This window comes from Hylobates moloch, unplaced genomic scaffold (assembly GCF_009828535.3).
Source record: "Hylobates moloch isolate HMO894 unplaced genomic scaffold, HMol_V3 SCAFFOLD_18, whole genome shotgun sequence".
NCBI classification, from domain to species: domain Eukaryota; kingdom Metazoa; phylum Chordata; class Mammalia; order Primates; family Hylobatidae; genus Hylobates; species Hylobates moloch.
The window spans coordinates 54,477,241-54,504,971 of NW_026652293.1; the positions used below are offsets into that span (position 1 = coordinate 54,477,241).

The following is a 27,731-nucleotide window of genomic DNA, read 5'->3' on the forward strand; positions in this document are numbered from 1 at the left end:
ATTCAGATTATTCTCTTCTAGCTATTTGAAATATACAATGGGGTACTGTAAACTGTAGTCGCGCTACTCACCTATCAAACACTGGGTCTTATTTCCTATGTCAAACTGCATATTTATACTCATTAATCAACCTCTCTTCATCTGCTCCTACTCACTACCTTTCCCAGCCTCTGGTAACCACCAATTTACTCTCTATCTTCATGAAATTCGCTGTTTTTGCTCCCACATATGAATGAGAACATATGATATTTGTCTTTCTGTGCTTAACTTACTTCACTTCACTTCACATAATGACCTTCAGTTCCATCCATGTTGCTGCAAATGACAGAATTTCAATCTTTTTATGGCTGAATAGCGTTCCACTGTTTATATATATACCACATTTTTTTTATCCATTCATTCACTGATGGGCACTTAGGTTGATTCCATATTTTGGTTATTGTGAATAATGCTGCAACAGACATAAGAGTGCAAACATCTCTTCAATATGCTGATTTCATTTCTTTTAGATATATACCCAGTAGTGGAATTGCTGTATCATAGGGTAGTTCTATTTTTAGTTTTTTGAGGAAACTCAATACAATTGTTATACTGGCTGTACTAATTTACATTCCCAAACACAGTGTATGAGAGTTCCCATTTCTCCATATCCTTGCTGGCATTCATTATTCCTTGTATTTTTGATAAAAGCCATTTTAACTGGGGTGAGATGATATCATATTGTGGTTTTGGTTTGCATTTCTCTGATAATTAGTGATGTTAAGCATTTTTTCATACACCTGTTGGCCATTTGTATGTTTTCTTTTGAGATATTTGTGTTTAGGTCTTTTACCCATTTAAAAATTGGATTATTTGTTTTTTGCTACTGTGTTGTTTGAGGTCTTTATATATTCTGGCTATTCAATCCCTTGTCAGATGGATAGTTTGCAAATATTTTCTCCCATTCTTTTTTATTTTTTTTTGAGATGGAGTCTCGCTCTGTCGCCCAGGCTGGAGTGCAGTGGCCCAATCTCGGCTCACTGCAAGCTCTGCCTCCCAGGTTCACGCCATTCTCCTGCCTCAGCCTCTCCGAGTAGCTGGGACTACAGGTGCCCGCCACCACGCCCGGCTAATTTTTTGTATTTTTAGTAGAGACGGGGTTTCATCGTGGTCTCGATCTCCTGACCTCATGATCCGCCCGCCTCGGCCTCCCAAAGTGCTGGGATTACAATATTTTCTCCCATTCTATGGGTTATATCTTCACTTTGTTGATTATTTCCTTTGCTGTGCAGAAGCTTTTTAGCTTGATAATCCTGTTTCTTGATTTTTGTTTTAGTTGCCTGTGCTTTTGAAGTCTTACACAAATAATCTTTGCCCAGGCCAATGCCATAGAGCATTTCCCCAATATTTTCTTTGAGTAGTTGTATAGTTTCAAGTCTTAGATTTAAGTCTTTAATGGATTTTGTTTGAGTTTTGTATATGAGGAGAGATAGGGCTCTAGTTTTTTTCTTCTACATATGGTTATTCAGTTTTCCCAGAACCATATATTGAAGAAATTGTCCTTGCCTCATTGCATGTTCTGGGCACCTTTGTTGAAAATGAGTTGGCCATAAATGCATGAATTTATATCTAGGTTTTTTTGTGTTCCATTAGTCTACATATCTGTTTTTATGCCAATACCATGATGATTTACTTACTATAGCTTTGTAGTATATTTTGAAATCAGGTAGTGTGATGCTTCCAGCTTTCTTTTTTTCACTCAGGATTGCTTTGGGTATTGGGGATCTTCTGTGGGTCCATATAAATTTCAGGATTCTTTTTTCTATTTTTGTGAAAAATGTCATTGGTATTTTGATAGGGATTGCATTGAATCGGTAAATTGCTTTGAGTAGAATAGTCATTTTAACAATACTAATTCTTCCAACCCATAAACTGGAATGTCTTTCCATTTTTGCATTTCCTTTTCCATTTCTTTCTTCAGTATTTTATAGTTTTTCTTGTAGAGATCTTTACTTCTTTGATTAGATTGAGTCCTAAGTATTTTATATTCTTTGTAGCTATTGTAAATGGAATTACTTTCTTGATTTCTGGGATATATAGGTGCTACTGATTTTTGTATGTTGATTTTGTATCCTGCAACTTTACTGAATTTGTTCATTAGTTCTAATCCTTTTTTGGTGGAGTCTTTAGGATTTTCTAAGTATTAAGATCATGTCAACTGTGAACAAGGCTAATGTGACTTCTTTCTCTCAATTTAAATATGCTTTATTTTTCTCTTTTGCCTAATCGCTCTGGCCAGGATTTCCAGTACTATGTTGAATAAAAGTGGTGAAAGTTGGCATCCTTGACTTGTTGCAGATCTTAGAGGAAGGGCTTTCAATTTTTCCCTGTTCAGTATGATCAGTTAGCTGTGGATTTGTCAATGTGACCTTAATTACTTTGAAATATGTTCCTTCTATACCTAGTTTGTGGGTTTTTTTCTCATAAAATGATGCTGAATTTTATTAAATACTTTTTCAGCATCTATTGAAATGACTATATGGTTTTAGTCCTTGGTTCTGTTAATATGATGTATCATATTTCTTGATTTGCATGTGTGGAACCATACTTGTATCCCTGGGATGACTCCCACTTGATCACAGTGAATGTTCTTTTTGATGAGTTGCTGAATTCAGTTTGGTGGTTTTTGTTAAGAATTTTTGCATCTATTTTTATCAGTAATATTAGTCTACAGTTTTCTTTCTTTTTGTGTCCTTGTCTGATTTTAGTATCATTTTAGTATCAGGGTAACGCTGGCCTCACATGACGAGTTTAGAAGGATCCCCTCCTCTTCAACTTTTTTTGAAGAATTTGAATAGAATATTTGGTATTAGTTTTTCTTTAAATGTTTGGTTGAATTTGGTAGTAAAGCCATCAGGTCATGGCTTTTTTAAAAAACATTTTTTTTAATAGAGGCAAATCCTTGCTCTTTTGCCCAGGCTGGAGTGCAGTGGTGTGATTATAGCTCACTGCATCCTCGAATTCCTTGGCTGGAGTGATCCTCCTGTCTCAGTTCCCAAGTAGCTAGGACTACAGGCATGCACCACCAAACCCAGCGATTTTTTATTTTTATTTTTTGTAGAGACGGGTTCTTGCTGTGTTGTGCATGCTGGTCTTGAACTCTTGGCCTTAAATGATCCTCCTGCCTTGGCCTCCCAAAATGCTGGGATGACATGCATAAGCCACCATGCCTAGCCTGGGCTTTTCTTTGTTGGGAGACTTTTTTATTAAGACGTCTATCTCATCACTTGTTATTAGTTTGCTGAGGTTTTCTCTTTCTTCATGGTTCGATCTTAGTAGGTTTTATGTGTCCAGGAATTTATCCAGTTCTTCTGGGTTTTCCAATTCATTGCTCTACGGTTGTTCATAATAATCTCTAATGGTCTTTGTATTTCTGTGTTCTCAGCTATCATATCTCCTTTTTCATTTGTAATTTTATTTATTTGAGTCTTTTGTTTTTCCTTAGTCTGGCTATAGATTTGTCATTTTTATCTTTTCAAAAAATAGACTTTTGGCCGGGCGCGGTGGCTCACGCTTGTAATCCCAGCACTTTGGGAGGCCGAGGCGGGCGGATCACGAGGTCAGAAGATCGAGACCACGGTGAAACCCCGTCTCTACTAAAAATACAAAAAAATTAGCCGGGCGTAGTGGCGGGCACCTGTAGTCCCAGCTACTCGGAGAGGCTGAGGCAGGAGAATGGCGTGAACCCGGGAGGCGGAGCTTGCAGTGAGCCGAGACTGCGCCACTGCACTCCAGCCTGGGCGACAGAGCAAGACTCCGTCTCAAAAAAAAAAAAAAAAAAAATAGACTTTTAATTTTGTTTATCTTCTGTATTTTTTTAGTCTCAATTTCATTTATTTTTACTCTGATCTTTGGTATTTTTTCCCTTCTATTAATCTTGAGTTTGGTTTGCTCTTGCATTTCTAGTTCTTTGAGATGCATTGTTAGGTTATTTATTTGAAGTCTCTCTGCTTTTTTGACATAGGCTTTTATTGCTATAAAATTCCTTCTTACTATTGCTTTTGCTGCATCTCATATTTTGATATGTTATATTTCCATTTTCATTGTTTCAAGAAATTTAAAAATTTTGTAATTGACCCTTTGGTTCTTCAAGAGCACGTTGTTTAATTTTCATGTGTTTGTACGTTTACTGAGGTTCCTTTTATTATTAATTTCTAGTTTTATTTCATTGAGATAAGAAAAAATACTTGATACGATTTCTACTTTTTTGAATTTGTTGAGACTTGTTTTGTAGCCTAAGATATGTTTTTGTAGCCCAAGATATGGTCTGTTCTTCAGAATCTCCCCTGTGCTGGTGAAAAGAATGTGTATCCTGCAGTCATTGGGTTAAATTATCTGTTATTGTCAGGCTTATTTGGTCTAGTGTGTAGTTTAACTCTGATTTTCTTTGTTGATTTTCTGTTGATGATATGTCCATTACTGAGAGTTGGTTGTTGAAGTTGTATACTATTATTGTGTTGAAATCTCTCTCTCCCTTTAGATCTATTAATGTTTGCTTTATATACTTGGGAGCTCCTATGTTGGGTGCATGGATATATCCTCTTGGTGAATTGTCTCCTTTATCATACATAGATTTTCAGTTTATATTCTCTTGCTGAATTGTCTCTTTTACCATATATGTTGACCTTCTTTGTCTCTTGGACTTGTAGTCTGTTTTGCATGATGTAAGTATACCTGTTCCTGTTCTGTTTTGGTGTCCAGTAGCATGCAATATTTTTTTTCACTTTTTCACTTTCAGTCTATGCATGTCATTATAGGTGAAGTGGGTTTCTTGTAGGTAGCACAAATTTGGGTCATGTTTCTTTATCCATTTAGCCACTTTACAGCTTTTAATTGGAGAATTTGAGTCTATTTAAGTCAGTATTTTTATTGGGCAGTAAAGACTTACTAGTGCCATTTTGTTCCTTGTTTTCTGGTTGTTTTGTATCTTTTCTTTTTCTTATTGTCTTCATTATTGGTTATTTTCTCTGGTAGTATGTTTTAATTTGTTGCTTTTTTGAAAAAGTGGATCTGTTATAGGTTTTCACATTGTGGTTATTGTGAGTCTTACAAAAATCATCTTATAGACATAACAAGTTATTTTAAAGAGATGACAACTTAGATTACAAAGAAAAGAATAGAAGCAAATGAAGAAAAAATGAAAAAACTCTCTAACATGTTAACTGCAAATGTGGGGACCTCTATATTTTGACTTTATGTTGTCTTCATTTACATATTCTTATGTTGTCTATCTCTTAACAGGTTGCTGTAGATATTATTATTTTTGATATGTTTGTCTTTTAGGCTTCATACGAGAGCTATTAGTGGATTGCACACCAAATTACAATAGTAGGGTATTCTGGGTTTGTCTGTGTCCTTAATTTTACCAGTGGATTTTACACCTTCAAATGTTTCCTTTTTGGACTTCAGTGTTTTTTTGTTCTTTCATCTTGTTTAAAGAGGTCCCTTTACCATTTCTCATTTCTTTCTTTTTTTCTTTTTTCTTTGAGACAAGAGTTTCGCTCTTGTTGCCCAACCTGGAGTGCAGTGGTGTGATCTTGGCTCACTGCAACCTCCGCCTCCTGGGTTCAAGTGATTATCCTGCCTCAGCCTCCTTAGTAGCTGGGATTACAGGTGTGCACCACCATACCCCACAAATTTTTGTCTTTTTAGTAGAGACGGGTTTTCACCATCTTGGCCAGGATGGTCTCGATCTCCTGACCTCATGATCTGCCCACCTTGGCCTCCCAAAGTGCTGGGATTACAGGCATAAGCCACCGTGCCCAGCCTCCCTTTATTATTTATTGTAAGATGAATTTATTGATTATGAATTCTTTCCATTTTGTTTGTGTGGGAAAGACTTTTATTTCTCCTTCATATGTGAAAGTTATGTTTGCTAGATACAATATTCTTGGATGCCAGTATTTTTCTTTGAGCACTCTGAACATATCTTACATCCTCCTGGCTTATATGGTTTCCGTTGAGAAGTCTATCGCCTGAGGAATTGAAGACTCTTTATATGTTATTTGTTTCTTTTCTCTTGCTATTTTTAGGATTTTCTCCTTGACCTTGACAGTTTGATTATTATGTGGCTTTGAGTAGTCTTACTCAAGTAGAATCTCTTTGGTGTTCTCTGATCTTCTGGTACCTGGATATTTATCTCTTTCTTATGTTTTGCAAAATTTTCTGTTATTATTTCTTTGATACTACACTTGATCTTAGCCAAAAGGCCGAGAAGCAATTATTATTTCTTTGAATAAGCTTTCTACCTCTTCTTGCTCAGCTCCCTCTTGAACACAAATATTTTTTAGATTTGGCCTTTTGAGATAATTTTCTATATCTTATAGATGATTTTCCTTCATTTAATTTGTTTTTCTTCTCCTCTGTTTTTTCAAATAGCCTGTCTTTGAGGTTACTGATTCTGTCCTCTGCTTTATCCATTTTCTGTTGAGAGCCTCTAATAAAATTTTCAGTCCAGAAAATGTATTTCTCAGTTTCAAGATTTCTGTTTGGTTTTTAAAAATTATTTATGTCTCTTCATTAAATTTATCTGATAAATTTCCAAATTGCTTTTCTGTGTTATCTTGGAGACCACTGAATTTCCCTAACACTGCTATCTTGAATTCCTGGTCAGAGAGTTAACATATTGCCATATTGTTAGGATCAGTCACTGGTTCATTGCTTTGTCTGTTTGAGGAGGCCGTGGTTCCCTGTTTGCTGGTGTTTCTTGTGGATGTGTATCTATGTCTTTGCATTGACTAATTAGCTATTTATCCCAATTTTCTCCATCTGGCTTGTTCTGTTTTTTATTAGATATATTTGCTTAGAGATTCTTTGCAATTTTCCTGTTAATTGCCTGCCTGCCTGCCTGCCTCCCTCCCTCCCTCCCTCCCTCCCTCCCTCCCTCCCTCCTTCCTTCCCTCCTTCCTTCCTTCCTTCCTTCCTTCCTTCCTCTTTTCCCTTTCCCCTTCCTTTCTTTAATGCTAGGTCACTGTCTCTTTTCTGGCACTAGTCATGGTGCCTTAAACCCAGTTTGCCTCAGTTCTAGTAAATAACCAGAGTACTGCCAGTCCTGAATTGGAGTATCAAATGGTATATCCCAGTTGTGTGGGAAGGCTGGTTAGGGGTTTGTGCCCAGGACACCTATGGAACAAATCTCCTACAGCATGGTGCTGCTGAACAGCCACTCTGATTTAGCATCTCCTTTGGCTGAGTTACAGAGCCAAGTTTCCCGGACTGGAGATGGTAGTCTTGCCTCCTCTTTTTGTCTCTGGCTGTCTTCAGGGATATTTCTCACTTTAGGCTTTCCTGGCTCTTCCTGTGGGATGAGGCAGGGCAGGTGTTCTGCCAGGGAACTCAAGATGGTGTGGAATCTGGTCGTCCATCTTGATCTCACTTTTTCCAGTGTAGAAACCATGAGTCATGGGAAATTTTGCGTGCATTTGGTGCTGGGCAGATTGGGAGGATGAGTGTCATGGTTACGGAAGTCTCATTTTCTTACCATTTGCTCAGAGATTTTTCATTTCTCTGTGGCCCTGGGAACTGTTGCATCCTCATGTTTGGGTTCTGAGATATTGCTGGTGACAATCTTGGTGCTATATATTTGTCTTTTGTTTCCTGGGGGGTGAACAGGGGGAAGAATGAAGCCAGCTTGCTTCTTAATCACCATTTTTGAACTACAAGTGTTTCTGTCCATATTCTGTGTTATTTCCTGGGCCCTCCATATTTGTCGTTGTTCTCCCATTTTTGTAGGAATTTATCTGATAGTTTGGTCAGTGTACAATCCAGGGAATCACTTTTTCACTCAATATTTTTAATGCAATCAGTTTTGTTTTTGGTTTTTGGGGGGGTGCCAACTCCATTTTTTATCACTTTGATGGGACTATTGCCTCAATAAGTCATTGAACAACCATTTACTGAGCATCACTCTTTGTCAGTCCATGTACTGGGTATGAAGGATACAGAATGAATAAGAGCCTCTGCTGGAAAGGACTCTTGGCTAGGAGTGTGTAACTTAGGGCAATTACAACATAGTATGCTAGGGGCTGTGACCAAGGTAAATACAGATTTCTCTGGGACTTCAGAGGAACTATCCAAGTATAAATTAAATAAAGAGTGAGTCAGGGAAGGCTTCCATGAAGAGATGTTATGTGGGATGGATTCTGAAGACTAGCAGGGTATAGCAAGGAACACAAAGGATGGGGTGAGGTGAAGGATGCTCCAAACAGTGAATACAGTAAATACAAATGCAACAAAATGAGGAGAAAGAAACAATATGCTTTCAGGAATGTCACACAGTTGGCTCATTGTGGTTTTGATTTATGTTTCCCTAATGACTAATGATGTTGAACGCATTTTTGTATAATTATTGGTTATATGTATACCTTTGGAGAAATGGTCTTTGGAGAAAATAATCCTTTGTTCATTTTTAAATTTGATTGCTTACCTTTTTGTTGTTGAGTTGTAAGAGTTCTTTATGTAATCTTTTTCTAATTTTTAATTTCTGTGGGTACATAATAGGTGTATGTATTTATGGAGTTCCTGACATGTTTTGAAACAGATGTGCAATGCATAACAATCACATCAAGTAAAATGGGGTACCTGTTTACCAAGCGTTTATCCTTTGTGTTACAAACAATCCAATTATAACCTTTTAGTTATTTTTAAATGTACAATTAAATTATTATTGTCTATAGTTACCCTGTTGTGCTATCAAGTACTATGTCTAATTCTTTCTTTCAATTTTTTTTTTTTTTTTTTTGAGACGGAGTTTCACTCTTGTTGCCCAGGCTGGAGTGCAATGGCACAATCTCGCCTCACAGCAACCTCCATCTCCTGGGTTCAAGCAATTCTCCTGCCTCAGCCTCTGGAGTAGCTGGGATTACAGTCATGTACCACCACAACTGGCTAATTTTGTATTTTTAGTAGAGACGGGGCTTCTCCATGTTAGTCAGGCTGGTCTCGAACTCTCGACCTCAGGTGATCCTCGCCCACCTCGGCCTCCCAAAGTGCTGGGATTACAGGCATGAGCCACCACGCCCAGCCTCTATTTTTTTTAATACCCCATCTCCCACTCACCCTCCCACTACCCTTCCCAGCCTCTGGTAACCATCTTTCTACTCTCTATGTCCATGAGTTCAATTGTTTTGGTTTTTAGATCCCACATATAAGTGAGAACTTGTGATGTTTGCTTTCTGTGCCTGGCTTATTTCACTTAGCATAATCACCTCCAGTTCCATCCATGTTGCTACAAATGATAGAATCTCATTCTTTTTAATGGCTGAATAGTGTATAAGTACCACATTTTTTAATTCATTCATATGTTGATGGACACTTAGGTTGCTTCCAAATTTTAGCTATTCTCAACAGTACTACAACAAACAAGGGAGTGCAGATACCTTTTGGTACACTGATGTCTTTTTTTGAGTATATAACCAGCAGTGGGATTGCTGGATCATATGATAGTTCTGTTTTTAGTTATTTGAGGGATCTCTAAACTGTTCTTCATAGTGGTTGTACTAATTTACATTCCCACCAACTGTGTAGGAGGGTTCCCTTTTCTTCACATCCTTGCCAGCATTTGGTATTGCCTGTCATTTTTTTAGCAATACAAAAAATAAATATTTATTCAGAACAAAACTTTTAACAATCGATTTTACATTCTAAGCCAAAAGGAAATAGTAAAAGGTGTAGCAAAGAAAAGACAAAAACTAAAAGAAAAGCAGTGCACTGTCTTTTCTACATGGTGATGCTTAGTTGACCCATGACCTCTCGCTTGGCCTTTCTCCCAAGTACATTTTGGAGTCAACAGCTCACTCATAATTTTGGGTTAAAACCCACCTTTCTCCTGAGAGTCAGTAGTTGCAGATGAGCTCTGGCAAGCTGCTTCTCTAGGGTTACTAGCTATTGAGGCTAAGGTGCAAATGTAAGGCTTCGGTAGCTTTCTTTACACAGGGGCACCCCCATTTCTTACTAGTTATTGCCTGTCTTTTGAAAAAAGCCATTTTAACTAGGGTGAGATGACATCTCATTGCAGTTTTGATTTGCAGTTCTCTGATGATCAATGATGTTAAGCACCCTTTTATATGCCTGTTTGCCATTTGTATGTCTTCTTTTGGGAAATGCATATTCAGATCTTTTGCCCATTTTTAAATCAGATTATTAGATTTTTTTTTCTGTAGAGTTGTCTGAGCTCCTTATGTATTCTGGTGACTGATCCCTTGTCAGATGGGTAGTTTGCAAATATTTTCTTCCATTCTGTGGGTTGTCTCTTCACTTTGTTGATCATTTCCTTTGCTGTGCAGAAGCTTTTTAACTTGATGTGATACCAGTTGTCCATTTTGGCTTTGGTTGCCTGTGATTGTGGGGTATTACTCAAAGAAATTCTTGCCCAGACCAATGTCCTGGAGAGCTTCCTCAATGTTTTCTTGCAATAGTTTCATAGTGTGAGGTCTTAGACTGAAGTCTTTAATCCATTTTGATTTGATTTGTGTCTATGGTGAGAGCGAGGGGTCTAGTTTTATTCTTCCGCATATGGATATCCAGTTTTTGCAGCACCATTTATTGAAGAGATTGTCTTTTTCTCACTGTGTGCTCTTGGCACCTTTTTTAAAAATGAGTTCACTGTAGGTGTGTAGATTTGTTTCTGGGTTCTTTATTCTGCTCCATTGATCTATGTGTCTGTTTCTATGCCAATACCAGGCTGCATTGGTTATTATAGCTCTGTAGTATAATTGGACATTAGGTGCTCTGATTCCATCAGTTTTGTTCTTTGTTTTTTCTATTTCTGTGAAGAATTTCCTTGGTATTTTGGTAGGGACTGCATTGAATCTGTAGATTGCTTTGGGTAGTATGGACATTTTAATAGTATTGATTCTTCCAATCCATGAACATGGAATATCTTTCCAGTTTTTGGTGTCTTCTTCAATTTCTTTCATCAGTATTTTAAAAGCTTTTATTATAGAGATCTTTCACTTCTTTAATTCTCAGGTATTTAATTTTATATGTGCCTATTGTAAATGGGATTATTTTAAATTTTTTTTCAGATCGTTCACTGCTGGCATATAGAAAAGCTACTGATTTTTGTATGTTGATTCTGTTGATCCTGAAACTTTACTGAATTTATCAGTTCTCATAGTTTTTTGGTGGAGTCTTTAGGTTTTTCCAAATATAAGATCATATCATCTACAAACAAGAGTAATTTTACTTCTTCATTTCTAACTTGGATGCCCCATATTTTTCTCTTGTCTGATTGCTCTAGCTAGGACTTCCAGTACTGTGTTGAATAACACTAGTCAAAGTGTCTATCCTTGTCGTGTTCCAGATCTTAGAGGAAAGACGCAGTTTTTCCCCATTCAGTATGACACTAGCTATGAGTCTTATGTGGCTTTTATTATGTTGAGGTATGTTCCTTCTATATCCAGTTTTTTTTGAGAATTTTTGTCATAAAGGGATGTTAAATTTTATTAAATGCTTCTTCAGCATCAAGTGAAATGATTATATTTTTTTTCCTTTGTTCCATTGATATGATGTGTCAAATTGGCTGATTTCCATATGTTGAACCATCCTTGAATCCCCAGGATAAATCCCTCTTGATCATTATAAATGATCTTTTAAATGTATTGTTGAATTCAGTTTGCAAATATTTTGTTGAGAATTTTTGCATCAATACTCATCTGATATATTGGCCTGTAGTTTTGTTTTATTGATATGTCTTTGTCTGGTTTTGGTATCAGGGTAATATTGGCCTCATCAAATGAGTTTGGAAGTATTCCCTTCTTATCTATTTTTTAGAGTAGTTTGCGTAAGACTGGTGGGAAGTCTTCCTTAAATATTTGGTAGAATTCAGGAGTGAAGCCTTTTGATCCCATGAATTTCTTTCCTGGGAGACTTTTTATTATGGCTTTGATCTTGTTACTTGTTATTGTTTTTTTCAAGTTTTGGATTTCTTCATGGTTCAATCTTGGTAAGTTGTATGTGTCTAGGAATTTATTCATTTCTCCTAGATTTTCCAGTTATTGGCATGTATTTACTCATACTAGTCACTAATGATCTTTTGAGTTTCCGCTGTATGAGTTGTAAGTCTCCTTTTACATCTCTGATTTTATTTATTTGGTTCTTGTCTTTTTTTTATTAGTCTGTCTTTATTTTTTTTATATAAGTCCTTTGTCTTATGTATAATTTGCAAATATTTTTTCTCCTTTCATAGGTTGTCTTTGTTTTCTTCTTTTTTTAAAATTATACTTTAAGTTCTGGGGTACATGTGCAGGATGTGGAGGTTTGTTACGTAGGTATGTATGTTCCATGGTGATTTGCTGCACCTATCAACCACATTAGGTATTTCTCCTAATGCTATCCCTCCCCTAACCCCCCACCCCATGACAGGACCTGGTATGTGATGTTCCCCTCCCTGTGTCCATGTGTTCTCATTGTTTAACTCCCACTTTTGAGTGAGAACATGTGGTGTTTGGTTTTCTGTTCTTGTGTTAGTTTGCTGAGAATGATGGTTTCCAGGTTCATCCATGTACCTGCAAAGGACATGAACTCATCCTTTTTATGGCTGCATAGTATTCCATGGTGTATATGTGCCACATTTCTTTATCCAGTCTATCATTGATGGGCATTTGGGTTGGTTCCAAGTCTTTGCTATTGTGAATAGTGCCACAATAAACATACGTGTGCATGACTCTTTATAGTAGAATGATTTATAATCCTTTGGGTATATACCCAGTAATGGGATTGCTAGGTCAAATGGTATTTCAAGTTCTAGATCCTTGAGGAATCGCCACACTGTCTTCCACAGTGGTTGAACTAATTTACACTCCCACCAACAGTGTAAAAGGGTTCCTATTTTTCCACAACCTATCCACCATTTGTTGTTTCCTGACTTTTTAATGATTGCCATTCTAACTAGCGTGAGATGGTATCTCATTGTGGTTTTGATTTGCATTTCTCTAATGACCAGTGATGATAAGCATTTTTTTCATATGTCTCTTGGCTGCATAAATGCCTTCTTTTGAGAAGTGTCTGTTCATATCCTTCGCCCACTTTTTGATGGAGTTGTTTTTTTTCTTGTAAATTTGCTTAAGTTCTTTGTAGATTCTGGATATTAGTCCTTTGTCAGATGGATAGATTTCAAAAATGTTCTCCCATTCTGTAGGTTGCTGTTCACTCTGATGATAGTTTCTTTTGCTGTGCAGAAGCTCTTAGTTTAATTAGATTCCATTTGTCAATTCTGGCTTTTGTTGCCATTGCTTTTGGTGTTTTAGTCATGAAGTCTTTGCCAAAGCCTATATTCTGAATGGTATTGCCTAGGTTTTCTTCTAGGGTTTTTATGGTTCTAGGTCTTACATTTAAATCTTTAATCCATCTTGAGTTAATTTTTGTATAAGATGTAAGGAAGAGGTCCAGTTTCAGTTTTCTGCATATGGCTAGCCAGTTTCTCCAACACCATTTATCAAATAGGCTCCTTGCTTGTTTTTGTCAGGTTTGTAAAAGATGAGATGGTTGTAGATGTGTGGCATTATTTCTGAGGCCTCTGTTCTGTTCCATTGGTCTATATATCTGTTTTGGTACCAGTACCATGGCTGTTTTGGTTACTGTAGCCTTGTAGTATAGTTTGAAGTCAGGTAACATGATGCCTCCAGCTTTGTTCTTTTTGCTTAGGATCATCTTGGCTATGTGGGCTCATTTTTGGTTGCATATGAAATTTAGAGTAGTTTTTTCCAATTCTGTGAAGAAAGTCAGTGGTAGCTTGATGGGAATTTTGTTGAAGGCCTTTTCTGCATCTATTGAGATAATCGTGTGGTTTTTGTCATCAGTTCTGTTTGTGTGAGGAATTATGTTTGTTGATTTGCATATGTTGAGCCAGTCTTGCATCCCAGGGATGAAGCCGACTTGATCATAGTGGATAAACTTTTTGATGTGCTGCTGGATTTGGTTTGCTAGTATTTTATTGAGGATTTTTGCATCGATGTTCATCAGGGATATTGGCCTGAAATTTACTTTTTTTTGTTGTGTCTCTCCCAGGTTTTGGTATCAGGATGATGCTGGCCTCATAAAATGAGTTAAGGAGGATTCCTTCTTTTTCTATTGATTGGAATAGTTTCAGAAGGTAAGGTACCAGCTTCTCTTGGTACCTCTGGTAGAAGTCATCTGTGAATCCGTCTGGTCCTGGACTTTTTTTTGGTTGGTAGACCATTAATTACTGCCTCAATTTCAGAATGTGTTATTGGTCTATTCAGTGATTCAACTTATTCCTAATTTAGTCTTGGGAGGGTGTATATGTCCAGGAATTTATCTATTTCTTCTAGATTTTCTAGTTTATTTGCAGAGAGGTGTTTATAGTATTCCCTGATGGTAGTTTGTACGTCTGTGGGATTGGTGGTGATATGCCCTTTTCATTTTTTATTGCATCTATTTGATTCTTCTCTCTTTTCTTCATTAGTCTGGCTGGTGGGCCATCTATTTTGTTGATCTTTTCAAAAAAACAGCCTGGATTCATTGATTTTTTGAAGGGTTTTTCATGTCTCTATCTCCTTCATTTCTGCTCTGATCTTAGTTATTTCTTACCTTCTGCTAGCTTTTGAATTTGTTTGCTCTTGCTTCTCTAGCTCTTTTAATTGTGATGTTAGCGTGTCAATTTTAGATTTTTCCTGCTTTCTCTTGTGGGCATTTAGTGCTATAAATTTCCCTCTACACACTGCTTTAAATGTGTCTCAGAGATTCTGGTATGTTGTGTCTTTGTTCTCATTGGTTTCAAAGAACATTTTTATTTCTGCCTTCATTTTGTTATTTACCCAATAGTCATTCAGGAGCAAGTTGTTCAGTTTCCATGTAGTTGTGCAGTTTTGAGTGAGTTTCTTAATCTTGAATTCTAATTTGATTGCACTGTGGTCTGAGACTGTTTATGATTTCCGTTCTTTTGCATTTGCTGAGGAGTATTTTACTTCCAATTATGTGGTCAATTTTAGAATAAGTGCAATATGGTGCTGAGAAGAATGTATATTCTGTTGATTTGGGGTGGAGAGTTGTCTATTAGGTCCACTTGGTCCGGAGCTGATATCCTGGATATCCTTGTTAATTTTCGATCTTGATCTGTCTAGTGTTGACAGTGGGGTGTTAAAGTCTCCCACTAATATTGTGTGGGAATCTAAGTCTCTTTGTATGTCTCTAAGAACTTGCTTTATGAATCTGGGTGCTCCTGTATTGGATGCATATATATTTAGGATAGTTTATTTAGGATAGTTAGCTCTTCTTGTTTCATTGATCCCTTTACCATTATGTAATGGCCTTCTTTGTCTTTTTTGATCTTTGTTGGTTTAAAGTCTGTTTTATCAGAGATTAGGATTGCCACCCCTGCTTTTTTTTTTTTTTTTTGCTTTTCATTTGGTTGGCAAATATTCCTCCATCCCTTTATTTTGAGCCTCTGTGTGTCTTCGCACATGTGATGGGTCTCCTGAATATATCACACTGATGAGTCTTGACTCTTTATCCAATTTGCCAGTCTGTGTCTTTTAATTGGGGCATTTAGCCCATTTACATTTAAGGTTAATGTTGTTATGTGTGAATTTGATCCTGTCATAATGATGCTATCTGGTTATTTTGCCCGTTAGTTGATGCAGTTTCTTCACAACACTGATGGTCTTTACAATTTGGTATGTTTTTGCAGTGGCTGATACTGGTCGTTCCTTTCCATGTTTAGTTCTCCCTTCAGGAGCTCTTGTAAGGCAGGCCTGGTGGTGACAAAATCTCTCAGCATTTGCTTGTCTGTAAAGGATTTTATTTCTCCTTCGCTTATGAAGCTCAGCTTGGCTGGATATGAAATTCTGGGTTGAAAATTGTTTTTTTTAAAGAATGTTGGATATTGGCCCCCACTCTCCTCTGGCTTGTAGGGTTTCTGCAGAGAGATCTGCTGTTAGTCAGATAGGCTTCCCTTAGTAGGTAACCCGACCTTTCTCTCTGGCTGCCCTTAATATTTTTTCCTTCATTTAAACCTTGGTGAATCTGATGATTATGTGTCTTGGGGTTGCTCTTCTCGAGGAGTATCTTTGTGGTGTTCTCTGTATTTCCTGAATTTGAATGTTGGCCTGCCTTGTTAGGTTGGGGAAGTTCTCCTGGATAATATTCTGGGTTTTTTTTGTTTTTTTGTTTTTTGTTTTTGAGACGGAGTCTTGCTCTGTCGCCCAGGCTGGAGTGCAGTGGCACGATCTCCACTCACTGCAAGCTCCGCCTCCCAGGTTCACGCCATTCTCCTGCCTCAGCCTCCCGAGTAGCTGGGACTACAGGCGCCCACCATCAGGCCCGGCTAATTTTTTTTTTTTGTATTTTTAGTAGAGACGGGGTTTCGCCATGTTAGCCAGGATGGTCTCGATCTCCTGACCTTGTGATCCACCCGCCTCGGCCTCCCAAAGGGCTGGGATTACAGGCTTGAGCCACCACGCCCGGCTGGACAATATTCTGAAGAGTGTTTTCCAACTTGATTCCATTCTCCCCGTTACTTTCAGGTACAACAGTCAAATGTAGATTTGGTCTTTTCAGATAGTCCCATATTTCTTGGAGGCTTTGTTCATTTCTTTTCACTCTTGTTTCTCTAATCTTGTCTTCTCACTTTATTTCATTGAGTTGATCTTCAATCTCTGATATCCTTTCTTCTGCTTGATCGATTTGGCTATTGATACTTGTGTATGCTTCACAAAGTTCTCGTGCTGTGTTTTTCAGCTCCATATGGACATTTATGTTCTTCTCTAAACTGGTTATTCTAGACAGCAATTCACCTAACCGTTTTTCAAGGTTCTTAGCTTCCTTGCATTTGGTTAGAACATGCTCCTTTAGCTCAGAGGAGTTTGTTATTACCCACCTTCTGAAGCCTACTTCTGTCAGTTTGTCAAACTCATTCTTCATCCAGTTTTCTTCCCTTGCTGGTGAGGAGTTGTGTTCCTTTGGAGTAGAAGAGGCATTCTGGTTTTTGGTGTTTTCAGCCCTTTGTGCTTGTTTCTCCCCATCTTTGTGGATTTATCTACCTTTGGTTTTTGATGTTGGTGACCTTTGGATGGGGTCTCTGAGTGGATGTCCTTTTTGTTGATTTGGCTGTTTTCCTTTCCGTTTGTTAGTTTTCCTTCTAACAGTCAGGACCCTCTTCTGCAGGTCTGCTGGAGTTTGCTGAAGGTCCACTCCAGACCATTTGCCTGGGTATCACCAGCGGAGACTGCAGAACAGCAAAGATTGCTGCCTGTTCCTTCCTCTGGAAGCTTTGTCCCAGAGGGACACTTGCCAGATGCCAGTGAGAGCTCTCCTGTATGAGGTGTCTGTCCGCCCCTACTGGGGGGTGTCTCCCAGTCAGGATACACGGGGTTCAGGGACTCACTTGAGGAGGCAGCCTGTCCCTTATTAGAGCTTGAACGCTGTACTGGGAGATCTGCTGCTCTGTTAAGAACTGTCAGGCAGGGACATTTAAGTCTGCTGAAGCTGTGCCCACAGCTCCGCCCTTTCCCCAGTTTCTCTGTCCCAGGGATATGGGTGTTTTATCTACAAGCCCCTGACTGGGGCTGCTGCCTTTTTTTCAGAGATGCCCTGCCTAGAGAGGCAGTCTGGCTGCAGTGGGCTTACTGAGCTGCAGTGGGCTCTGCTCAGTTCAAACTTCCTTGCAGCTTTGTTTACACTGTGAGGGTAAAACTGCCTACTCAAGCCTCATCAATGGCAGACACCCCTCCCGCCACCAAACTTTAGCATCCCAGGACCTCAGAATGCTGTGCTAGCAGCAAGAATTTCAAGCCAGTGGATATTAGTTTGCTGGGCTCCATGAGGGTGGGACCCCCCAAGCCAGGCACCAGAGGGACTCTCCTGGTCTGCCGCTTGTGAAGACTGTGGGAAAAGTGCAGTATCTGGGCCAGAGTGCACTGTTCCTCCCAGTATAGTCTCTCATGGCTTCCCTTGGCTAGGAATGGGAAATCCCCTGACCCCTTGCGCTTCCCAGGTGAGCTGATGCCCACCCTGCTTTGGCTTGCCCTCCGTGGGGCTGCACCCACTGTCCAACCAGTCCCAATGAGATGAACCCTGTACCTCAGTTGAAAATGCAGAAATCACCTGCCTTCTGCATCAGTCTCACTGGGAGCTGCAGACTGGAGCTGTTCCTATTTGGCCATCTTGGCAGTAATGATAGGTTGTCTTTCATTTTATTAATGATGTCTTTTGAAACACAGAAGTTTTAATTTTGATAAAGTCCAATTTGTCTTTTTTTATTGTATTTTGATGAATGTCTAAAAAATCAATGCCTAATACAAAATCACAAAGATTTACTGCTATGTTTTCTTCTAATAGTTTTACAGTTTTATTGTTTATATTTAGGTGAATGATCCATTTTGAATTAATTGGTATATATGGTGTGAGGTAGGGCAATAGCTTCATACTTTTGCAAGTAAATATCCAGTTATCACACACCATTTATTAAAAGGACTATTCTTTCCCCATTTAATTGACCTGCAAATATTGTAAGAAATCTATTGATCAGTGTAAGGTTTTATTTCTGTACTCTCAATTCTACTGTATTCATTAATATGTCTGTCTTCGTGCCAGTACCACACTGTCTTGATTTCTGTAGCTTTGCAGTAAGATTTAAAATCATTCAGGAAGTGTGAGCACTCTAACTCTGTTTGTGTTTTTCAAGGCTGTTCTGGCTATTGAAATAATTGTTTGGGTTTTTTCCTTTATTCTATTAAGGAGGTGTATTATTTGTTTAATCTTAGTGTGTGGTAACAACCTTGCATTCCTGGGATGAATCTCACTTGGGAATAGTGTATAATCTCACTTATGTGTTGCTGGATTAAATTTGCTAGTATTTTGTTGAGGATTTTTGCATCTATATTCATAGGCAATATTATGTAATTTTCTTTTATTGTGACATCTTTGTCTGAGTTTGATATAAAAATACTGGCTTCATAGAATAAACTGGGAAGTATAACCTCTTCTTTTATTTTTTGAAGATTTTGTGAAGGACCAGTATTCATGCTTCTTTAAACATTTGGTAGAATTCACCTGTGAAGCTGTCTGGTCCTTAACTTTGTGGCAAGATTTTTTGTGGGAAGTATTTTAATTACTAATTCAATCTCTTTATTCATTATGTGTCTACTCAAATATTCTGTTTCTTCTTGAGTCAGTTTTGGTAGTTGTGTTTTTTCAGAAATCTGTCCATTTAATCTATTTTGTTTAATTTGTTGGCATACGATTGTTCATTATAATCATAATTCTTTTTATTTCTGTAAGATTAGTAGTAATGTGTCGTTCCTGATATTGGTAATTGAGTCTTTTCTCTTTTTTTCCTGGTCAGTGTAGCTAAAGGTTTATCAACTTTATTTATCTTTTTGTAGGGTCAAACTTGGTTTGATTAATTTTCTCTATTGTTTTTCTATCCCCTAATATACTTATTTATACTCTAATATTTATTATTTTCTTCATTCGCCGTTGGATTTAGCTTTCTCTGCTCTTTTATTCTTAAGGATCTTTAGGTGAAAGGTTTGCTTTTAAGAGATTTCTTTTTTTAAAAAAAATAGGTGTTTACCTATACATTTCTCTCTAAACAGTGCTTTGGTTAAATTTTGGAAGTTTTGGTTTGTTGTGTATACACTTTTTACTCACCTTAAAATATTATCTAGTTTCCTTTGTGATTACTTTTTTGACCCATTGATTACTTAGGAGTATATTGTTTAATTTTCACGTATTAGTGAACTTTCCAACTTCTTTCTGTTATTAATTTCTAATTTCATGTGGTTGGAGAACATACTTTTTATGACTTAAATCCTTTCAAATATTTTGAGATTTATTTTATAGCTTAACGTGATCTAGTCTGGAGAGTGTTCCATGTGCACTTGAGAAGCACACATATATTCTGCTGTTGTTGGGTGAAATGTTTCATATAAATGTGTTGGGTCTGATTGGGTGTGGAATATTCCAGTCTTTAATTTTCTCATGGATCTTTGGTGTAGCTGTTCTATTCATTATTAAAAGTGGGATATCAAAGTCTCCAACTGTTATTGTTTAATTATCTATTTCTTCTTGCAATTCTGCCAATTTTTGCTACATGTATTTTGGAGCTCTGTTGTTAAGTGCATATATGATTATAATGATATCTTCTTGATGGATTGACCTCTTACTCATAATAAACTGTTTCACTTTGGCTCTAGTAATAATTTTTGTTTCAACTTCTATTTTGTGTGATGTTAATATAGCCACTCCATCTCTCTCGATATTGTTTTCATGCTATATCTTCTCCCATTTTTACTTTCAATCTTTTTGTGTCTTTAAAACTCAAGTGTGTCTTTTGTAGATAGCATAGTTGGATCAATTTTTTAAAATCCATTGTGCCAATTTTTACTTCTTTATTGGAGTATTTAATCCATTTACATTTAATGTAACTAAGACAAGGTAAGATTTATACCTGCCATTTTGTTGTTTTCTACATGTCTCATGTTTTTTTTCCTCTATTCCTCCATTATTGTATTATTTTGTTTTAGATATTTTCTGGTGTACCATCCTAGTTATACTATCATGTGTTTCATATGTATATTTGATTACAATTAGCATCTTGTAACAATCTAATTTGAAGTAATATTAACTTAATTTTCAATAGTATACCAAAACTTTGCTCCTATATAGCTCTCCTTTGTGGCATTATCATCATACAAATTACATCTCTATACATCATAAGCCCCTCAACACACTTTTATGATTATTGCTTTATGCAGTAATCTTTTAAGTAATATAGAAGAATTACAAACCAAAATTACATTTATATTGTCTTTTATTTTTACTTATGTAGTTGCCTTTACCAGTGCTTTTTATTTTTTTCATGTGAATTCTAGTTACCATCTAGTGTCATTTTATTTCAGCTTTAAGAACTCCCTTTACTATTTTTTGTTTTGTAGGGCATGTCTGCTAGTGATGATTCTCTCAATTTTTGTTGACCTAGGAATGTTTTAATTTCTATTTTGTTTTTGAGGGATATTTTTGGTGTCTACAGTATGATATTTTTGACAATTTTTTCTTTCTACACATTAAATATGCCATCCCATTGTCTTCTGGCCTCTGTGGTTTCTAAGAGAAATGAGAAATTGGCTGTTTATCTGATTGAGAGAATCAAGGGATCCTCCCTCTCACCTCAGTCTCCCAAGTAGCTGGGACTGCAGGCACACTTCACCATGCCCTATGCGTGTGTGTGTGTGTGTGTGTATTTAACTCAACATTTTAAACAATATAACACGACAACTCTGGAAAGCAGATACCTCCCCTCAACAGGGTTTTTTATATTTATTATTTGTTATTGTAGTTGTTTGTTTAGTGACTTCTCTGAGCTAGTTGTGTAAAGAAGCAAGTAAGTTGCTTCTTACTTGCTGTCTTCAAGAATGTCTTTGTCTCTCAACAGTTTAATTATATGTCTAGGTACAGGTCTCTTGTACTTCATTGAGCTTCAGCTACATTGGCTGTGTGGATAAATGTTTTTTTCCTAAAATCAAATTTGAGAAGTTTTCAGTCATTTTTCTTCAAATATTCTTTGTGCCATTTCTTTCCTTTCCTTCTTGGACCCCCATTATGCACATGTTGGTGCAATTGGTGATGTCCCATAAGTCTTTGAGTTCCTGCTCATTTCTCTTCATTAATTTTTATTTCTGTTCTGCAGACTGGATAACATCTATTGACCCATCTATAAATCCACTGTTTTTTTTTTTTTTTTTAAAAGGATGAGAAGACATTTTAGTTATTCAGTGTTTTCAGAGTTTCAATAAGGGATACAGATACAAGCAGCTGGGGCTGCTTCTTACAGAGTTTATAATCTGGGGAGAGAACATCAAAGACACTGTTTAACAGGCAGATAATTCCAGGAATAAATATACATGAATGTGCTTTTCAAAATACAGGTTCTTATACAAGTGTATAACTAAATACTGATTCCATAGTGGGGTGGTTATAACTGAAAGGGCTTTGAGAAAATAAGAAATGCCATTACTAAATAAAACTAGTCATCCACCTAGCCAAAGATCCTTCTCAGCAGCACAAAAGGAATTTGTAAGGAGAACAGAGGTAACTGTCAGATATCTTTCTAATCTGTAAATTTATCCAAAGTTTGAAAATACCATGAAGAATCTTAGGAATGCCAGTAACCAGGGAATGGGATATTTGCATATCACAACATCTACAGGCTAAATACACTCCGAATGCTTCTCAGTGTGGGGAAGTATGAGAAGTTAATAATTCTCCTAGTGTCTGTTTTCCTTTTTCTTTGCCTTTCCGTCTCATACGTTCAATCACCTGTGTTACAGGACACACATAAGTAGTTGGAAGGTGTTAAAATTTGACAGTAAAGCAAAATCAGAGGTAGAGGCAAATGTTTAACCAATCATGTTCATAGTGCAAGCTACTCAATGAAGAGTTTTAGGTTTAAAGAGCCAAATATTCACTATTACTTAGAAATCTCAGTTTCTCATTCTGGTGAACATTTTCACATCGCACTTTGCTACCACAAACTAAATGGCTGTACGTTTTTGAGTGCTGATTTATTACTCAAAGATTTGAATTAGGAGACTGAAACAAAACATGCTTTATCTGTGTACTTTTAGAAAATCCATCCACAAGAAAGGAGCCAAGTGTCAGTTTCCAATGGGGGGAACATTCTCATGGAGGTACTGTAAGGCTAAGTCTGTCCACTTCATTTCTTGTTCTTTGACAGATTCTGTGGTGCCACCATTGTCTTGTTCAGGTTCAGGAAGCTCATTCTGTGGTATGCTTTCTAAAATAATGTGTCTTTCATTTGGTATCTACTGTCCCTTGCAATACATGCCAACACATAAAATCGCATATATACCAGTGGTATTGTGACATCCTCATAAGGCAGCTTGTCTTCTCGCCAAGCATCATCAATCAAATCCAAGATCCTTCCATCTCTCTGAACCTCACTGTCCATTTTCCTGCAGCTTTGATCTTGTCAAATCGGCACCCGGCCACCGCAGCAGACGCTTCCTCCTGCCACGCCCCCCCCATCACGTGTCTCTGTTTTTTTTTTTTTTTATTCTGCCAGCTCAAATCTGCTATTGAGCTCCTCTAGTGAATATTTTATTTTAGTCATTGTACTTTTTGACTCCAGAATTTCTATTTGGTATTTTTAAATAATTCCTATTTCTTTATTGACATTCTTTATTTGGTGATACATCATTCTCACATTTTCCTTTAGTTCTTTGAACATATTTATAATAGCTGATTTTAAGACTTTTCATAGTAAGTCCAATGTGTGGAGTTTCTCTGGGACAGTTTCTATTGACTATTTTATTTTCTTGAGGATGGGGCATACTTTCCTCTTTCTTTATATCTCTCTTTTTTTTTTTTTTTGAGATGGAGTCTCGCTCTGTTGCCCAGGCTGGAGTGCAGTGGCGCGATCTCGGCTCACTGTAAGTTCCGCCTCCCGGGTTCAAGCAATTCTCCTGCCTCAGCCTCCAGAGTAGCTGGGAATACAGGCACTCGCCACCACACCCAGCTAATTTTTTTTTTTTTTTGATTTTTAGTAGAGATGGGGTTTCACCGTGTTAGCCAGGATGGTCTCAATCTCCTGACCTTGTGATCCACCTGCTTCGGCCTCCCATAGTGTTGGAATTACAGGGGTGAGCCACTGCACCTGGCCTCTTCGTATGTCTTATAGTATTCGTTTGTTTTAGAGATGGTATCTTGTTGTGTTGCCCAGGCTAGTCTCAAACTCCTGGGCTCAAGGGATCCTCCCTCTCACCTCAGTCTCCCAAGTAGCTGGGACTGCAGGCACACTTCACCATGCCCTGTGCGTGCGTGTGTGTGTGTGTGTGTGTGTGTGTGTGTGTGTGTATTTAACTCAACATTTTAAACAATCTAACGCGACAACTCTGGAAAGCAGATCCCTCCCCTCAACAGGGTTTGTTATATTTATTATTTGTTATTGTAGTTGTTTGTTTAGTGACTTCTCTGAGCTAGTTGTGTAAAGTCACTGTTCTTTTTCACATGTAGCCACTGAGGTCTCTGTTTGGTTAGCTTACCATTCAACAAATTATTGGACAGAGATTTCCTTATGTGTCTTGCATCAATAACTCTTACCACCTTTGTCAAGAGACTCTGTGTATGTGTTAGGAGTGCAACTTTAATGGTCTTGCAAGCAGATTACAAGTAAATGTTAGCCTTTATTGTGTGTCTTTGCATAGCCTCAATTTCAGTCAGAGGTGAGTGATTAGGCCCTCCTTAGGTTTTGGGTGGCATCTGCACAGCTCTGCATATTTACGTCATCTTCTAAATTCCCAGGAATATGTCAGAATGTTACAAAGCCTCCTCGGGACAGTTTATTCTCCAGCCTATCTTTTTAACTTTTTTGTCAACTTCTTGTTTGTCCTCAGCTGTTATTGCAGCCACAGGCAGCTGCAATGTGAAAATTGTTGCTCATTATTTTGACCAATGCCCCTAGGCTCTGAGTTAGGCGAAATAAAGGTCAGTCCTGCAAGTGAAGGTCTTCAGAGAACTGCCAGAGAGATCAAAGAGGGACAATTCTCTGGGGATGAGACTTCTGGGTACTTCTAAAACTATCCCCCCCACCCCCACTTCCCAACTCTAGTTACTGCTAGGCTGCTGGTTTTCATAATACCATGATGGTGAAGCTGTTGGCTTTCAGATTTTCTTGATACCATGATGGTGAAGCTGTTGGCTTTCAGAGCTATCACTAAAATTGAGGAGACAGAAATCAGAATACAGCAGGTGAAAATGCTACAAATCTTGTCACTCTTACCAAGATTCTGCCATTTTTCTTGAACAAACACTTTTGAAATTGTTACGAGGTTTTGGTTAATTTCCAGAGTTCTGAAAAAGTTGATTCCTGACTCTACTTCCAGTGTTCTTGTTGCTTTTATAGAGGACTGGATTTGTTTTGTCCATTGGCTTTGTCCCATTATTCTTCCTAGCTTTGTTGCACTGCATACTTGGTATGATATTAATACCTTCTACATCTCCATCTAAATCGTAGACACCAGTGTTGCCCAAGAGTGGACCAGCAACAGTTTGAGGCATATTCCTCAGATTGAACCAACCCCTCTGGGTTCATGTCAGTTACCGGGTGTCAAGGTTGAAGAATTCAATCAATGAGCATAACATCATTAATCCATATTTTATCATCTTCTCCTAAAGTCTAATATGCAGCCACTGTTAAGTGTTTTGCTTATGTCAAAATGCAGTTTTCCAGTGTTATTACTCTCACTTCTTAATTCCCTTATCCTGCTTTATTTTTCTCCCAGCATTTTTTCCCTATTAACACATATCTAGTCACTTTTTGCCTGCTTCACCACTAGAATGCATGCTTCTTGAAAGCCAGAAGTTTTGTTTTGTTTTGTTTTGTTTTACTTGGTTGCCAGTATCTAGATGAACTCCTGGCATATAGTACCTGGCTCAATACATTATTTGTGAATGTAGTGAATGAATTAATCAACTTAATAACCTTTTTAGGAAAAAGTTATTAGTTTAACATAACTTGTTATTTAAAAACAATCCGTATTGCTTCAGTGGAATCCTATAAACCTTTCAAAAAGCAGACAATTAATGTACTTGATACTCCAGTCCAAAATTTCCAGGGAACAATATATTTACTAATCTGAAGTTTAAAACCCCTTTCAAATTAGGCCTATTTTTTGCCTCTAGGTTTTGGCATCTCTCTTATTCCTCACAAATTCCCAAAGATATAGTTAACAGTGAATCTAAGATCACATCAGAAAGTTTTTTAGTACTTTGGGATTAAAAAGTAGTAAATCAGAGCTCTCAAGGACCAAACTAATTTAAAGCAACTACTTTTTCAAAAAAGTACTTTCAAGGAAGAAGGAATAGTAAAAGCATGTACTGTAGTGAAACTTCAAATTTATCTTCATTGTTTAAAAATTATTTATAATTTCAAAAACATTCTCCCTGAATTAGAAGATCTAAGTAAACTAAGAGTTGGATAATTCTTACTTCTCTCTGTTATCAGCGATCGCATCATTTTCACTGAAACCTGGTACTTTTTCATCCTTCTGTGTAGGCACAGATTTAAAAGTCCCATTTGCTACCAATCACATACTTTACAAGTCTAACTTCACCATGGGCTCTAGGCATTCTGCAAGTACACTTAGAGGTTCCTGCCACTCTCTTGGACTTTGTCTTTGTAAACTCCGGTTTTGCTTTTTTAAAGATTGAAGCCTGTTGAAGAGCCCTCGTGCAGCCATGTGGGCTTCTTTGGATGCCTCACTTCTCCACTGGGATTATACACAGTTGTTAGGTCTGGATTTAGGTTTGAGAATCCCCCAGTCTCTCCAAGACCTATTCCCCATTACTATCTCCAGCCATCGGATTAAAATTACATCATTCACATGATAGCTCTGTAAACACCCAAATTTTTCTCTATTTCTTAAGTAACATCCAATGTAACAAATCTACTGAGGTATTCCTGCTTTAAAAAATCAAACTGCTGGCCGGGTGCAGTGGCTCATGCCTATAATCCCAGCACTTTGGGAGGCCGAGGTGGGTGGATTATTTGAGGTCAGGAGTTCAAGACCAGCCTGGCCAACATGGTGAAACCCCGTCTCTACTAAAAATACAAAAATTAGTCAGGCATGGTGGCAGGCGCCTGCAACCTCAGCTACTCGGGAGGCTGAGGCAGGAGAATCGATTGAACCTGGGAGGCAGAGGTTGCAGTGAGCCCAGATCATGCCACTGCACTCCAGCCTGGGTGACGGAGTAAGACTCTATCTCAACAAACAAACAAACAAACAAACAAACAAACAAACAAACAAACACCAAACTGCTTTCATAATGGAACTTATGTTGAAAGCATTAAGAGGAATTTATTGAATATAACACAGTGAACACAGTAAAAATAACATTACAACCAAGTTTATCAAATAATTATATTAAACATGTTTCAGTTGAGCACAGTGGCTTATGCCTGTATTCCCAGCACTTTGCAGGGCTGAGGTGTGCAAATCACTTGAGCTCAGGAGTTCGAGACCAGCCTGGGCAATGTGGTGAAACCCCTTCTTTACAAAAAAAAAAAAAAAAAAAAAAAAAAAGCCAGGTGTGGTGGTGCATACTAGTTGTCTCTGCTACTTGGGAGGCTGAGGTGGGCAGATTGCTTGAGCCCAGGAGGTCAAGGCTGCAGTGAGCCTTGAGCATGCCACTGCACTCCAGCCTGGACAACAGAGTGAGACCCTGACTCAAAAAAAATTATTATTATCATATGAAACATAGTTCAAGGCAAACTATAATGAAGAGTTGTGATTATCAATTCCTGCTCATCATAGAATCAACCATGGATATTTGGTTGCGGCTAAGTGTCACTGCCTCTTCCTCACCGTTTTTTTTTTTTTTTTTTTTTTTTTTTTTTTTAACAGTTTTAACTTATTTGGCCTTGGGAGGGTTAACTGGGAAAAACTGAAAAGGAAAGCAAGCAGAGTGAGGTCTCAGCTGTCAGGAAAGGTAGGTAGTCATGTGCACAGAGCAGGCCATTGCTGCATGCAGAAACTGGGATCTCTTGCTAACTATAGAGTTTGCTCACGCAATTATGGATGCTGAGATGTTTCATGACCTGCTGCCTACACTCTGGAGACCCAGGAGAGCTGATGGTGTAGTTCTAGTTTGAGATGGAAGGCCTGAGAATCAGGAGAACTGATGGTGTAAATTCCAGTCCCAGTGCAGGAGAA

The 27,731-nt window shown here is 37.8% G+C and overlaps 1 protein-coding gene, 1 long non-coding RNA gene and 1 pseudogene across 2 annotated transcripts in view; all 3 read right to left on the reverse strand.

Annotated features, from left to right (window-relative positions):
- Positions 1-27,731, reverse strand: part of LOC116458027 (uncharacterized) — a 50,349-nt gene that overhangs the window by 14,819 nt on the left and 7,799 nt on the right. The window lies entirely within an intron of this gene.
- On the reverse strand, positions 6,186-6,260 carry LOC116458187 (U2 spliceosomal RNA; annotated as a pseudogene).
- LOC116458026 (anaphase-promoting complex subunit 13-like) lies at positions 22,549-23,020 on the reverse strand. The gene is made up of 2 exons (XM_032137584.2): positions 22,871-23,020; positions 22,549-22,781 (listed from the first exon to the last, which is right to left on the reverse strand). The coding sequence occupies exons 1-2, from the start codon at positions 22,967-22,969 to the stop codon at positions 22,656-22,658; spliced, it is 225 nt and encodes a 74-aa protein (XP_031993475.1). The 5' UTR covers positions 22,970-23,020; the 3' UTR covers positions 22,549-22,655.